Source organism: Myxocyprinus asiaticus, chromosome 22 (genome assembly GCF_019703515.2).
Source record: "Myxocyprinus asiaticus isolate MX2 ecotype Aquarium Trade chromosome 22, UBuf_Myxa_2, whole genome shotgun sequence".
Lineage (NCBI taxonomy): Eukaryota > Metazoa > Chordata > Actinopteri > Cypriniformes > Catostomidae > Myxocyprinus > Myxocyprinus asiaticus.
Window position 1 is genome coordinate 17,055,138 of NC_059365.1, and position 15,689 is coordinate 17,070,826.

General features: G+C 37.8%; 1 protein-coding gene across 1 annotated transcript in view; it reads right to left on the minus strand.

The window, feature by feature from the left end:
- Window positions 1–772: 772 nt before the first annotated feature.
- The window catches only part of LOC127413130 (sorbin and SH3 domain-containing protein 2-like), a 67,428-nt gene continuing 52,511 nt past the window's right edge, over window positions 773–15,689 (minus strand). The window contains exons 19-29 of the mRNA XM_051650014.1: window positions 14,238–14,323; window positions 14,040–14,086; window positions 13,817–13,931; window positions 13,589–13,717; window positions 12,854–13,036; window positions 10,425–11,288; window positions 8,505–8,705; window positions 7,686–7,799; window positions 6,110–6,159; window positions 5,834–5,940; window positions 773–3,282 (exon numbers count right to left, since the gene is read on the minus strand). Of these exons, the coding sequence (XP_051505974.1) occupies window positions 3,221–3,282; window positions 5,834–5,940; window positions 6,110–6,159; window positions 7,686–7,799; window positions 8,505–8,705; window positions 10,425–11,288; window positions 12,854–13,036; window positions 13,589–13,717; window positions 13,817–13,931; window positions 14,040–14,086; window positions 14,238–14,323 (1,958 nt within the window). The 3' untranslated portion in view covers window positions 773–3,220. The remainder of the gene's footprint in view (window positions 3,283–5,833; window positions 5,941–6,109; window positions 6,160–7,685; window positions 7,800–8,504; window positions 8,706–10,424; window positions 11,289–12,853; window positions 13,037–13,588; window positions 13,718–13,816; window positions 13,932–14,039; window positions 14,087–14,237; window positions 14,324–15,689) is intronic.

Genomic DNA, 15,689 nt, shown 5'->3' on the forward strand with positions numbered 1-15,689 from the left:
GCATTGTATGAACCTACAGAGCTGAGATATTCTAAAAATCTTCGTTCTGGGATGGCATAAGGGTGAGTAAATGATAATAATTTTCAGTTTTGGGAGAACTATTCCTTTAACTTTGAGGTCTGTTTCCAGAAATATTTATCAGGTGCTTAAGAGAGCTTATGAGAATTTGCTTTATTAAAAAATAAATAAATAAACAAATAAATAAATAATACAGGGAAAATTCTAGACGGACACGTCTGCCTCCCCTGAGTGAGCTGGATGGCTCTTATTCTTTCACTGGGGGAGAAACTCTGATCAGCTCTCACTAACTCTCTGTATACCGTGTTGCCATGACAGCAGGAGGGACAACTCCAGGACATGATGTGGCTGTTTATAGACTGGATGGTCTGCAGGGACTAACATGCTAGCAGGGATGACGTTCACGATGACATGATTATACAATGTACTGAAGGAGAGCTTAAATCCCATTGTATGTGCTCTTTAAAGGGGCAGTTCACCCAAAATAAAAATAAACATCACCCTCATGTTGCTCCAAACCTTTATGATTTTCTGTCAGCCATGGAGCCCAAAAGAATGTGTTATGCAGGATGTAATTCTCAGTCACTGTTCACTTCCACTGCATCTTTTTTTCCCATATAAAAGACAGTGAATAGTGACTGAGGTTGTCATTCTACCTAACATATTTATTGGTGTTTAATGGAAGTAAATCATATGGGATTGGAACAATATGAGGGTGAGTAAATGATCACAGAATTGTCATTTGTGGGTGAACTATACTTTTACCTTTAATAATAATATAACTACTAGGAGGAAAAACATAGTCAAAGAGGAGAACATAGTCTGAAAACATAATGAAACAGAGAAAACACTGAAAACATTAGATCAGACAGAATTTATTTATGTACTATTCCACAGAGAGAGAGAGAGAGAGAGAGAGAGAGAGAGAGAGAAATGGCAAAAAATAAAAAAATAACATTGATCATATGGTTGATTTCAGAGGGGTTATTAAGAAATTGTATTATATTTTTTTTTATTTTTTTTAACAATGAGGGGGTAAACATATATTTTGTTAATTGTACCTTCAATGGAAACTGTTAAGGACTTCTCTCCAAGAAGAGCTTTTTATTGCATTCCTTTACATATTTCAGTTATGCAATAATGTCTACACTTAACCAACAAACACTTTTTAATTCAATCAATCATTAGTGAGGCAGGTCTATGCTGGTGCTTGCTGTGGCCACCTGAGGTGAACTGTTTCTTCTTTCATATAATTTAACTTAAACATATAACAGTGTTCTGTAATTTCTAAACATAACTTTCTGAATCGTGCTTTCTATTAGCATTGTTAAATATTACATAAATATTCAGGACATTGCATAAATTATATTTGGTAAAATTATGCACCTGGAACAGCCCTAATTACTTCACAGTGGTTCTCAACCCTGTTCCTGGAGGCCCCCAAACACTGCACATTTTGTATATCTTCCTTTTCTGACACACCCAATTCAGGTCTTGGAGTCTCTACTAACGAGCTGTTGAGTTGAACCAGGTGTGTTTGATTAGGGAGATATCCAAAATGTGTAGTGTTGGGGGGCCTTCAGGAACAGGGTTGAGAACCTCTAGTGCTTACGAATGGAAGACTGGGGTGCCAGGTCTTAACAAGCAATCACACAAAACCACAATAAAGACCTTTGGTAGTCTTGATGGTTCATGACAGAGCCAAGTGTTCGTGAAAGTATTGCTGAGTTTGGTAGTACCACCATATGAATCTCTTAAATCAGTGTCACATATAAACACAGTGTTTTGATAGTCATAAAATAATTCTGTGAGAGATTGTGGAAGACAAAGTTTGCACTAATTAACAGTTCTTTATGAAACAACATGCAAAGGATGTTACTAGTACATTGAAGCATATTGACAACACAGACTGTATAATTCCACGAGGTATAATATTGCCTAGATTACATATATTATTGGTTCACCTTTCTACTGACTGACACATTTACGTTTCTTGCTGTATTGACTGGAATAAAATCATTAGTCATACAGTTTCATAGAAGGATTGCAATGCTGCAAATTTTAAATGTACACTTGAATATGAGTGTAATCGTATGAACAGATAAAAATAAATGGAAAGTGAATAATTAACAATATACTTAGTATAATTAATATCTTAATTAAAAAATGTTTGCTGAAATGAAAAAATAAACAAAATAGATCTTTAAAACATTTTCTCTCAAATTCAACAAATTTGAAGAATTGGAAGGCAAAACATCATATACAAAATACATGGCTGCCAAAGGCAGTTCAGTAATTATGACATCATGTGCTCCTATTATTGGCCATAAATAAGAGATTACAAAGTGTAAACTAAAAGTGATGTTCAAGGTCACCCAATGCAGAATATTTATTCTAGGCAGTAGAAATATTAATATGCTTCATAAGTGTACTAAGTTTAACATACCCAATTTTGCCAAAATGACTTTTGCTAGGGTATTGCACATGCAAAACGTTATCTCTTTTGATTGAAATATACAAAAAATATTTTTCTCTTATCTGTAAAATCCTTCAAATGCTCAAAGGAATGTCTGGAGAAAGAACGTGGAGCCCTAGAAAATCAGAGGTCATTCTTTTAAAGCAGAGAGTTTACATAAAGAAAAGATACATGTGTGAGTAGGAATGGTTATCTGTAATATCCACTGTGCCTGGCACAAACATGACACTGCAATACTGTTTAATAATCTAGATCTAGATCAGATTAGACATCAGGCCCAGTGTACAGAGGGGCACCAGTAGAACATTCCTCACCTACTGTATCTTACCCTTCCAATGCAAGAAAAATGCCTCTTAAGAAATAAAAGATAAATAGGGCACTTGATTACTCATTATGTTGAAATTCATCAGCGTAACTAAAAGGCATTCATACAGAACTATGAGAAATAGTGTTAAAAATGTAGGCAACCAAATATTTTAGCCTTTACTGAAATCCTATATTAACATAATGGTTTCAGAATGTAATAATCCACATATTTGAACCAAATAACATGGGGCAATAACCCCTTCCAAGTCCATTGGCTTCTTTTTCCATTAGTCCATCATGCTGATGACTGGAATATGTCATGCTTATTCCAGCAGGAAGCTGTAGGTGACAGTGTCCATCTCTCCTCTGTAGATGTCTGACCATCAGAAATTTGAATGGGAAATTAGAGCATGGGTCAATTTATAACTGCTTTACATAGTTTCCAGGAAAGCTTCCGAAAAACTTGGTTCTCCTGGACGTTCCTAAAAATATATTAAATATAAAATGAGGCTGACATAAAACCTGTGTACATGAATTTTTTTTTCTTCAAGTTGACATGTCGTGTGGTGTGACATGATATACATCAAAAAACTATTTTAAACAGCATTTTACTAATTATTTTATAATGATCATGCATGCTGCTTTTATGACCTCCAGCTTTTATGAATATTAATTGGGAGACTAGTTAGAAAAGATGTACTTTTACAAATTCATACAAAAGTAACAGCAGAATCATTTAAAATGAACTACTGAAGGCAAAAAGGTGATAAAAAATAGAAAATATATACTGTCTATCTAAATTCTATCTATCTATCTATCTATCTACAGTTGAAGTCAGAAGTTTACATACAATTAAGTCATTAAAACTAATTTTTTAACCACTCCACAGATTTAATATTATATAATATAATATTATAACTTATTATACACTAAGTTAACTGTGCCTTTAAGCTGCTTGGAAAATTTCAGAAAATTATGTTGAGCCTTTAGGCAATTAGCCAATTAGCTTCTGATAGGAGGTGTACTGAATTGGAGGTATACCTGTGGATGTATTTTAAATTCAGTGCCTCTTTGCTTGACATCATGGGAAAATCAAAAGAAATCAGACAAGACCTCAGAAGAATAATTGTGGACCTCCACAAGTCTGGTTCATCCTTGGGAGCAATTTCCAAACACCTGAAGGTACCACATTCATCTGTACAAATAGTACGCAAGTATAAACACCATGGGACTACGCAGCCATCATACCGCTCAGGAAGGAGACGCATTCTGTCTCCTAGAGATGAACGTAGTTTGGTGCGAAAAGTGCAAATCAATCCCAGAACAACAGCAAAGGACCTTGTGAAGATGCTGGAGGAAACAGGTAGACAAGTATCTATATCCACAGTAAAACAAGTCCTATATCGACATAACCTGAAAGGCTGCTCAGCAAGGAAGAAACCATTGCTCCAAAACCGCCATACAAAAGCCAGACTACAGTTTGCAAGTGCACATGGGGACAAACATCTTACTTTTAGGAGAAATTTCCTATGGTCTGATGAGACAAAAATTGAACTTTTTGGCCATAATGTCCATTGTTATGTTTGGAGGAAAAAGGGTGTGGCTTGCAAGCCGAAGAACACCATCCCAACCGTGAAACATGCTTTGCTGCAGGAGGGACTGGTGCACTTCACAAAATAGATGGCATCATGAGGAAGGAAAATGATGTGGATATACTGAAGTAACATCTCAAGACATCAGCCATGAAGTTAAAGCTCGGTCACAAATGGGTCTTCCAAATGGACAATGACCCCAAGAATATCTCCAAAGTTGTGGTAAAATGGCTTAAGGACAACAAAGTCAAGGTATTGGAGTGGCCATCACAAAGCCCTGACCTCAATCTGATAGAAAATTTGTGGGCAGAACTGAAAAAGCATGTGCGAGCAAGGAGGCCTACAAACCTGACTCAGTTACACCAGTTCTGTCTTGAGGAATGGGCTACAATTCCAGCAACTTATTGTGAGAAGCTTGTGGAAGGCTACCTAAAAAAGTCTGACCCAAGTTAAACAATTTAAAGGCAATGCTACCAAATACTAACAAATTGTATGTAAAATTCTGACCCACTGGGAATGTGATGAAAGAAATAAAAGCTGAAATAAATCATTCTCCCTGCTATTATTCTGACATTTCACATTCTTTTTTTTTCTTTTCTTTTTTTTCTCCCCTTGATTTGCCCTGAATTTGAACTTGCGACTCCAGGTATGACAGTCAGCGTCTTTACTTGCTGAGCTACCCAGGCCTGACATTTCACATTCTTTTTTTTTCTCCCCTTTTTCTCCCCAATTTGGAATGCCTAATTCCCAATGCGCTCTAAGTCCTCGTGTTGGCGTAGTGGCTCGCCTCAATCCGGGTGGCGGAGGACGAATCTCAGTTGCCTCCGCGTCTGAGACCGTCAATCTGCGCATCTTATCACGTGGCTTGTTGAGCGTGTTACTGCAGAAACATAGCGTGTGTGGAGGCCAACGCAATTCTCCACGGCATCCATGCACAACTCACCACGTGCCCCACCGAGAGCGAGAACCACATTATAGCGACCACGAGGAGGTTACCCCATGTGACTCTACCCTCCCTAGCAACCGGGCCAATTTGATTGCTTAGGAGACCTGGCTGGAGTCACTCAGCACACCCTGGATTTGAACTTGCGACTCCAGGGGTGGTAGCCAGAGTAGCCAGCGTCAGGCCCCCGACATTTCACATTCTTAAAATAAAGTAGTAATCCTAACTGACCTAAGACAGTGAATGTTTTCAATGATTAAATGTCAGGAATTGTGAAAAACTGAGTTTAAATGTATTTGGCTAAGGTGTAAGTAAACTTCTGACTTCAACTCTATCTATCTATCAATCTGTCTGTCTGTCTAGGGGGTGCTTAGACATAGATTAATGCAACAGATGTAGAAGCAGATTTTCTTTGGAGAACACCGCCAGCTAGTGACAAATAAAAGAACACCACTGAAACACTTTAACAAGAAGCATGATTAAAGAATTTACTCTTACCCACAAACCATCCATCATCACACTTCTCCATGACATCAACAATATCACCCTCCTTTAATTCCAGCTCATCCTCATTTCTGGGCATGTAGTTATAAAGAGCTTGAAATCTGAAAGAAGAAAACAGTGTTTTCCATATTAGGTTGTTACAGGTTTACTGCACCTAAAACTGACCAAATCCCAAAATGAATATCAAAACAATATTCCACATTTAATTTATTGACTGGTGGTACATATTTAGAAAAGCTAACTACAAGAAAAACTTGATAAGATACTCACGGTTCCCCTATACTTGGAAGAGGATCATTAACATATGCTTGTCTTTGGGACTGAAAAAAAAAAAAGAACACAGGAAAGCACATATTTTATATGTTTCATTGCTCATTCTGCTGTATGCCCATCTGATACTGAGAGCAGCCATGAATCCGTTGTGCTCTCAAAGAACCATTAATGCAAAGACTGAGGCAGGACCTGGATCATCTGTGTATCTGAACTGTGTGAAAATGATGTGAAAGTCGGCCTTTATGTGATTATATGAAGTTAAAATAGAAGAATTGAATTTTCTGACTTGTGCGATCATATATTCAAATACATATGAGATCCAGGACTACCGGGGCTCAAATTTTGATTTTCTATGCCATTAGCAAACATATTTTCTGAAATATGTCTGATTTATGCACTTAGAAAGTTTTGAGAGATGCCTGAAATTCTGAAAATGAGGAATGTACTCCCCTTGTTTGGAGGAAAATGTGGGGAATAGACTGCTTGCTTGGCCCTGGGGAGTACACCTTGTTTAAGCTGTGTACACAGGAAAAATAATTGGGACATTCCTATGAGTAATCCAGACACACTTGGAACACACGGTTTAACCAATATTGCATGAGAAAGCCAGTCTCTTCTTCTGGTTTGAGGTTCGAAACTCTCAGGCTGTCCAACACACATACTACAAGGCTGCAGAGATCCACTGTTCCTGATCCAAGCAGCCATCCACATGCAGGAAAACCACTTTCAAACACTTTCAGCATGCCGAACACAAATGAAGTGTTATCAATCTACGACAGAGTTAGTATTAAATGTTATTTTCTCAATCCCAAAATATACTATTGCATATATACAGACAAGGCCATAGTGTTAAAGGGGTCATTTACCCAAAAATGAACGTTCTTTATATCAATTACTCACCGTCATGTCTTTCGAAATCTGTATGAGTTTTTTCTTCTTCTGTGGAACACATATAGAAAAATGTCCAAGCTGCTCTTTTCCATACAATGAAAGTGAATGGTGACCACAAGTGTTACGCAAGATCAGTGAATAACTACTTAAATTTCACTCTGTTCTAGACACAACGTTATCATACACTATGTCTTCAAAAGAATCATATTGACTTTTATGCTTTTTTGTCCCCATCCACTTTCACTGTATGGAAGAGAGCAGCATTAAACAATTTAAAAACATCCTTGTTTGTGTTCCACTGAAAAAGGTAAGTCAAATAGGTTTGGAAAGAGAGCAAACAGAGAGACAGAATTTTCATTTTTGGTGAACTGTCCCTTTAAGAGTATCCTTCATTCATTAATCAGTATTCCTGCATACTGTACTGATGAAATGACACTCTGAATACAGTATCATGTGACCATAATCAAACAAAAACTCTGCCAGTAAATAGCATCTTGTCTCATGCCTGAGTATATCATTATTTTCAGGTATAGCAGCAAATATTGAATGATTATGTGAATATTTTGTGTCAATTCCCAAGTGAAATACATTAAATTAAACTTTTATTTCTTTCTTTTAATCAAACTTTTAAGTCTGATTTCCCACATGTGCCATTACCACACAAGGTGCACATACTCCCTACCCTATGAGATGGAGAAAAGTTTTGACCTCTAACAGGTGATCCGCAGGACCTCCTAGACATCACAGGGCTACGAGGGGGCTTACCAACAACCACAACATCACGCCTCAACACAGGCTGAAAGAACCAGGAGAAGCTTACATGAAGATTAAGTGCAATCACATATAAACACAATTTACATTACTGAAAAATGTTTAACATGAGTAAACCACCCCATCGAATTAAGAAAATTCCTTTTTCTATTTACGCATGGAGAGAACAGATATTAGGGTAGATGCTATATTTAATTTAACACAAATGAAGCAATGCTATCCGGACTAATGTCCATAGTGCATTTCTCTTTTCAGTCTAAATTCTCTTATTATATACACTATTCAGTTGCTCCGTCCAAGCATCCATTACGAGCTCTGTTTTTTTATGATGTGTTTGTTCCCATGCCAGTGCACAGGGCTATTAGGGAAATGTCTGTAGAGCTTATTAAAGGATTCAGGGATAGTGGGTAGTGGATTCAAAAAGGGTGGAGTGGAATGGGTGATTAAACATTGTCTCGCTATGATTTAATAATAATTAATGACTCTAACTCTTTATGCCAGACATATAAGCTCCATTATTTAGAGTTTTATTTACAAAACAACACATTATGATAAATCTTTATCTATGATGGGAATACACACTGCAACGATGAAGTTTACTTGAATATACAGAGCAACTGCAAAATATATAGGTCACTTCAATAGGGTATGTTAGTGTCTGTATTACAGAAAAGAGCGGGGAATGGGGGTTGGGCTAATACCCAGTCACTAACAAGCACCTCGTCTTTACCTTGACCTTTGAGGAGCGGAGTTCCTGTCGAAAGGACAGTTTTGCAGAGGGAGGGGGGGACTCTGAAACCCCAGGCAATGGAGGGGTGGTGCATGGGGAGGAGGGAGAGTACTTAGACGATGTGGCAAGAATGAACGGCATGGACATCTGTGAGGACAGGGGGGAGAGACGTGGAGAGGCATTCTGGGAAACTTCACTCTGCTAATAGGGAGAAAATGTAAGTTTAGCATTCTCTACAAATGTTCCAGAGAATGTAGGTATTTTAAAGGAATAGAAATGAAATTTCTGTTATTATTTACTCGCCATAATGTCGTTCCAAACCCGTATGACTTTCTTTCTTACATGGAACACATAAGGAGAAATTCGTGATAATGTACTGGTCACTCTTTCCTTTACCCTAACCCCTAACCCTTCCATTACGATGAATGGAGACTTGAGCTGTCTAGCATAAAAAAGGATCATTAACCACCTAAGACCCGAGCGTGACTGCTGTGTGCATTTTCCATTCCCCTTTTTGATTTGTAACTAGTAGCCCCTAAGAAACATGCAACATTTTTATTTTTCTAAAAATGTATGTCTACATATGTGGACAGTGGGACAAAGTTGTGAAATTTAAATAATACCTATAGAAAGTCAGATTTATTTATTTATTTATTTTTTATCAAATTGTTTATTATGTTTCCAGGAGTGTTGGTTATTCAAGTTTTTGAGATGTTACAGACATTACATCAGAAATTAGCATAAATTATGTTGATTCAAAGTAATGGCCAGCATCCAATCACTGCCAACCATGTTAAAATAAAATTATGCATGAAAAATTCTGAATCCAAGTACTGATTACCATTGTCCCATGTCTGCCAAATATGTTGAGTGGTCCAAGCATCATCTGCAGCCTTAAACTGAACTTTTGTAAAGAGGTTTGGATTGAACGCACTTAGCTGCATAGAGAGATATAGGATGCTTCATTGTTCCCTATTTAGTGAATGACTTAACCTCCAGTGTGCTGTCTGTCTGCACTGGTCTCAGAACAGTTTGAAATAAACCTTATTTTCATTCTTACTAGATAGACAGCCTCTGGAAGCAACATTTTCCAGCTTTTGGATGCATCCATTGATTCTCAATGTGATAACGCACAGTGAATATAGTATATTTTAAATGAAAATTAGCATTCAGTCCACAAACATGGTCATTGTGTTTAACAGCGTGCCGTTTTGCGATAAATTGCTCAAATTTTAAAAATGGCATATCGGATGAAACTAGAGACTCTTTTGAAGAGTCAAAAAAGATCTTTTGACTCTGTTAGGTTTCAATGTAAAAACTTAATTAGGTTTCTCACCAGATGTAGTTTTGTTGGTGTTTCTCCCAAAGACAAACTCAGCTTTGATCAACGCCATGTTGTTTGGTCACATTACTTGGTGTGTCAGAAGTGTAACACTTTACTTACAGCACAGAGTGTCCTGAACTGAGATCAGTGGGTTTAAATTACGCGTTGCGTATAGCGAAGCCAAAATAGAACATCCACACATGTGGACATGGGATTGCACGAAGTTAAAGTAGTCCATATGACTTATATGCTATATTCCAAGTCTTCTAAAGCCATATGCTAGCTTTGTGTGAGGAACAGACCGAAATTTAAGATGTTTTATTCTGACAATCTTGACATCCACCCTACTTCTCTGTGGCAAGTTTATAAGAATAAATAAGGATGTGTGATTAGAGAATGAATTCATTGTCACTGCATAGAAAACAGTGACCAGAAGACTCTTCAAAATGCAATCTGTTTTGTTCCAAGGAAAATAGAAAATCTTACAGGTTGTGGAATGAAGTAATGTTGCATAAATAATGTCAGAATATTAATTTTTTTTGGTTGGGGGGGTTCCTTAAATCGCAATTCAGTTCACTCCACACAGCAAGCACTACCTCAATATCTGACCCCTCACTATGGGTGGACCGGACTGGAGTAAACATATTTGATGTCAGGGGTTCATTTGAGAAGCTGTTATCTTCATTTGGGTCCTCCTCTATAAACAGTCTTGGAAGCTTTTCAGTTACATCTGGTTTCTGGTGATAAAAACTCTCCTCTTCTACAAACTCGCCCTTTGATTGGCTGTCCTTAATTATGGACACTAACTCCTCGCACAGGTCATCATCAGGATCTTTTGGAAAATGGGTGTCCTTAAGAGACAATTGGGATTCAAGTGCCTCAAAAACAACCAAGTCAATAGGGCTGCACAATTTAGGAGAGACTGTCTTGCCTGATTTGTGTTGATCTTTGCTATCTGAGAACAACTCCACTTCTTTTTCATGTGGGTCTAATGGTTTTGGGCTGCAGAGAATCTCTATGACACTGCCAGACCTGGGGATGGAGTAAAATGTGGGTGAGGTGGGGGAAGGAGTGAAGGATGCAGAGGTGAGGTAGGGTTGAGGTGATGGGCTGGGCTCAGGGGACATGTAGGACTTTGGGGAGGAGATGGGAATGAAGTGGCCCTCTTTGAGCGCAAGAGTGGAGATGCGGGGAGTGACAGCCGGAGAGCGACCCAGCATGGAAGAGGCAGGAGAGGGGGAGATGGCAGAATCCAGCCCTTCATAGACTGGTTGGAAGTTGGAAGGAAAGGGAGGAGGAGTGGGAGCAGGGGTTCCAGATGGAGACAGACCAACAGTGAGGGCCAGCCACTCGCTTGTAATGGCATGGAGGTGCGCTGCTCTCTGTGGGCTGGGTGAGGATGAGGAGAGTGGATGAAGAGTTGGGGATGGAGAGCTGTAGAGGGTATGTGCAGATGGTGTCTTCAGAGAGAGGAGAGAGAGAGAGAGAGAGGGAGAGAAATAGAGAGTGACAGTGATGATGCACACTGGAAAATATGAGAACTGATGAAATAGATCATGAAAGTGACAGTAGGACAGATGAACGAGCAGTCTGCAGTGTTATGTAGAGGAAAAAGCAAACAGAAAAACCTTAAGACCAAAGACATTTAAAGTGATACCCCCAGCACAGCTGGTCACCAGCATATGTTGTGTTTTGGATGCCGGTCCCCACCGGGCTTAATCTACAAGACTTCCTTAGTCTATTAGCTTCACCAAAAGACTATGCTGGTTGAATCACATGGCGATGCTGGTCCATTAGCTAGACCGACAACACCAGACCAACACTAACCAGCATAAACCAACCTGAACCAGCAAGAGAATTCATTCTGGTCTTAGCTTGTATTTTTAACAGGGACAGAGGCCCCACAAAGTATTTGGACACTTAAACTACATTTAAATAAAATAAAATAAATATAATATAATACAAATGTTTCAAACCAAGTGGTATCTGCAAACAAATGATGCTACCCTCCGTATCAATATACTCATTCTATAATATATGCTTCTTAGATTGATATTTTATTATATAAAGCAGTGATGTTCATATCATTTTAAGTGTCTTAAGTGTCAAATATTTTGTATGTCAACAACACTGTATGTAGTGTAACATTTACATGTACTTGCTACAATGTTTGCAAAACATTGCTTTGTATGCTAAAATAAAATAAAATAAAAGATCAAACTGAACACTAACACAACAAGCAACTTCATGTCCGCCTTTTCCAGCTTTTAAGTAGCCTACACTGGATACTGGCATGACAGTGTGATTAATCTGATCTAATCCAGGTCCTGCTGGACTTGTCTCATGAGAGCAAAGAAATAAGCCTTTACTTCTTTGTTCTTTGATGGAATTACAACTGACGGGCATTTAATCTGAACTAAGGCTTGTTTTACACAACAAGCCAAAGGTAATCTAAAGATGAGAGAGGTGATCTATTTTGGCACTTGGAAAGTTGTCATATGAGAAAGGATTACTTTTGTTCTTGCCACCTTGTTGGCACAGATGATACTGTACATAACCATTGGAGTTACACGATATAAATAAGAAGTATTACTTTCTTTGACACCACATCTTGTCGGCATGGATCATGGATTTAAGGTATAAATCAATACTTATCCAAATAAGATTATACAGCCAGTTAACTAGATCTGAGTATATTTATTGTGGATACAAGTTACCTGACATCCAGAACTGGAACTTTAATATATGATGTGTAAACTTAAAGGCGAAGTGTGTAATATCTGCACCACTACCGTCAACAAATAGAATTACTAAACTCACACAATTGGTTAAGCCAATATTGTTGTGTCGGGCTGGTTAAGATGCTCAATCAAACAGAGGGATTACCCTATGAATGACTTTCTTAAAGTTGTCTCTGTATATTTAGATGGGATAGGAAAAACTATTTTAACATCAAAATAATGATACACTTCACCTTTAAGTGCATAAGTGACAAGTTTAAATGGAAAATAAGGTGAAAACGTACCCTACTGTGCACTCTGTCACTAGTGGGTATAGTGGGCCCGGGAGGTTGACCAGTACTTTGAACTGATGACTTCTTCATGATGTCTACATAAGACACTGGAAAAATCCCTTGTTTGTTTGTACCTGGAATCTTGCCCTCAAACCAGTTCTGATCAACTTGCCGCAAGAGAATGACACGCTCGCCCTGAAAGACATCAACATAAAATGTTTGATGGCATACCCAAAACACATGATCCAAGAATATTCAAACACCCCAATAAAATATCAAAGGTATTGTGAAATAATGACACTGTGTTTCACATTGTGTCCAGGCGTGACGTGGCAAGTTTCCAGAGTTTTTTCTGTCTACAGTGAAAGCTAAAATGCTGCACAAAGCAACTAAATCACACTCAGTCTAAACATATTTACATTTTAATATACAGCTAAGTCAAGTATGATTTTGTACCAATTATATTTCACTGTGGGTGGAGCTACCCAGCACGACATGACAGAAACTGACATTACTTGTCATGGTTGCGAATGGTTAAAATAAAAACTCATGGTTTGACGTGGAACAATATTTATTGCTTCGCACATTATTGCATTGAGCCTGGTTAGGCACAATATTAGAGTGCTGTAGAACTTAAGCATTCAATAAAAACTAGTAATTTAGCAAAAACATGCTCTTAAAGTGGTTATACACACATTAATGTGTAGGATATTTATGACATCAATACTGAGAAAATGGGACATTTACTTTTCTTAATGAAAGCTCCACATTAGTATCAGCATTGAAGTTGTAGCGGGCAATCGCTTCTCCGATTTCTCTGCTCTGAGCTGGAGGAGGAGGCCTTGCTGGCAAATGTTTCTCTGAAGGAGGGATTTTCTGAAGAAGCAGGTGGAGAAGAAAAGAATAAATACTGTCCATATAAAGAAAGATTTTAATGTCTAGTATTACTGAAACACAAATTCACTGAGCACACACCTCCACATATGAGATGGGAAAGATGCCCACATGTCCACGATACTCTCCTTCATACCAGTTATTATCTATCTGCCTGGTGATATACACTGTCTCCCCTTTCTTAAACGTCAGCTCTCTGGATTAAAAATTCAAAATGACTACATAACATATTGTGAAATAACAAAATTGTGCAATAGAAAGGAAATAAAAAGAAAGTAGTGACAGATTTGAAGGCGGTTCATACTTTGCTGTCTGTGCTTTAAAGTCATATATTGCTCTGGCTGTCAGTTTCTGTTGGGTAAATGCAAAAAGAAAAGGAAAAAAGCATAGAAATGAAACTTTATTACATATTATCATGATAAGTGTTTATTAATAATCTAGTTTATGCACGAGTATAGAGTTTCTACTAAAACGTTTTACAGAGCAAAACATATTCCCTTGCCTCTCTGATGTCAGGGGTCTGTTTCCTGCTCGGTGGTGTGTGGCGACCCACATCAGGGTAAGAATATCCTCTGGATGTGTCCTGGTCTAGATCAAACAGAGAAGTAAAGAGATTCAAAGCCTCACAGAGAACAAGGATCTAACGTTATTACATGCATGGGAAGACGTAATAGCAAGGAAATCATGATTTCATCTGGGGTTAATGATAGAAATGCACAACAAAATACATAAAAAACAGTAAATATAAAGTAAATAAAAATATGGACATAATTTATTGACAAACATAGCTATCATGAAGTATACTCAATCCTCCATGCAGCATTATTGCTAAACATCTCTCCCCTTTCTTTAAAAATCCCCACAGTTATCTATTTTTGTGGAGAGCTCACACACAAATAGACCAAATGAAAACTAACAATAAATACTGTCAAAGGAAAATAAATTCAAACTAAATAGGATAAAGTTTGTCCAGCCAAATGTTGATGTTGGCTTGACAAAGCCAAAGTCTGAAATCTTGAAGTAGTTTTAAAAGTTTGTTGGTTATACAGATTAAAGTAGACAAACATTCAGCTAGCTAGCTGGATTGTCAGACAGAGATTAATGGTCAGACACACTGTAACATAGCTAGCTAGACAGACAGACAGATAGATAGATGATAGACAGACAGACAGACAGACAGACGATAGACAGAGAGACAGACAGATAGATGATAGACAAACAGACAGATGATAGACAGACAGACAGACAGACAGATGATAGACAGACAGACAGACAGATGATAGACAGACAGACAAACGGACAGATACATAGATAGACAGACAGACAGACAGACAGATGATAGACAGACAGACAGACAGATAGATGACAGACAGACAGACAAACAGACAGATATATAGATAGATAGATAGATAGACAGACAGACAGACAGATAGATAGATGACAGACAGACAGACAGACAGACAGACAGACAGACAGATAGATAGATAGATAGATAGATAGATAGATTTTTGATAGTCCGCTGTATGAAAACAGTTTGAAAAGTTCGAAAAGATATAGCACACTAAGTCAGAACAGTCTGAAGGTCTGTGCCTAGTTTGGTGGATGTAGCTTGAATGCTCTAAGAGAAGTTTAAGGTTAATAATTTTTGTCTTGGTTTAAAGAGTTTGGAAAACCCTAAACCATGTGTGTAAAATAACAGTAGGTTAACTTGACAATAATTACATTAATAAATAGACAGTAAGAATAAAGATGACGTAATGAGAAAATAAAATCCATGTGGAAAAAATAAAAATAAACAGACGATGTGGGAATGAGTCATGCATCTCTGACATTCCTCTGAACATAATGATTTCTTCTAAACAAGCACATTCACAAACACATATGGAGCATAGCAATAGTTGAGGAGCAGATGGAGGGCAGATGGAGAGAGAACTCAAACACAGGGGACAGCAGG